Source organism: Theobroma umbraticum, unplaced genomic scaffold, assembly GCF_002168275.2.
Source record: "Theobroma umbraticum cultivar Fairchild unplaced genomic scaffold, ASM216827v3 scaffold_44.0, whole genome shotgun sequence".
Lineage (NCBI taxonomy): Eukaryota > Viridiplantae > Streptophyta > Magnoliopsida > Malvales > Malvaceae > Theobroma > Theobroma umbraticum.
In genome coordinates, this window is record NW_018397255.1 from 5,822,208 (window position 1) to 5,822,437 (window position 230).

General features: G+C 32.2%; 1 protein-coding gene across 1 annotated transcript in view; it reads right to left on the minus strand.

Annotated features, from left to right (window-relative positions):
* Window positions 1-137: 137 nt before the first annotated feature.
* Window positions 138-230, minus strand: part of LOC110429088 (G-type lectin S-receptor-like serine/threonine-protein kinase LECRK4) — a gene marked incomplete at its 5' end in the record, with an annotated part of 2,023 nt that continues 1,930 nt past the window's right edge. The window contains one exon of the mRNA XM_021444975.2: window positions 138-220. Coding sequence (XP_021300650.2) covers window positions 138-220 — 83 coding nt within the window. The remainder of the gene's footprint in view (window positions 221-230) is intronic.

Below are 230 nucleotides of genomic sequence, written 5' to 3' on the forward strand. Positions count from 1 at the left end.
ATTGTACCATCATTAAATTTTGCAAAGGTTTTGAAGGAAAGATGCAGTTAATTATTGCAATCATTGCCATATTTAACTATTAATATACATACATATACACATATGCCATCCAGAATATAAGTATAGAGAATCATGGATTACAAATCACTCATAATCAGTATTGCAGTCACCATAGCAATTGCCATATTGGGCAACCATGTAGTTTCAACAAGAGGCTTTTCTGGACAGAA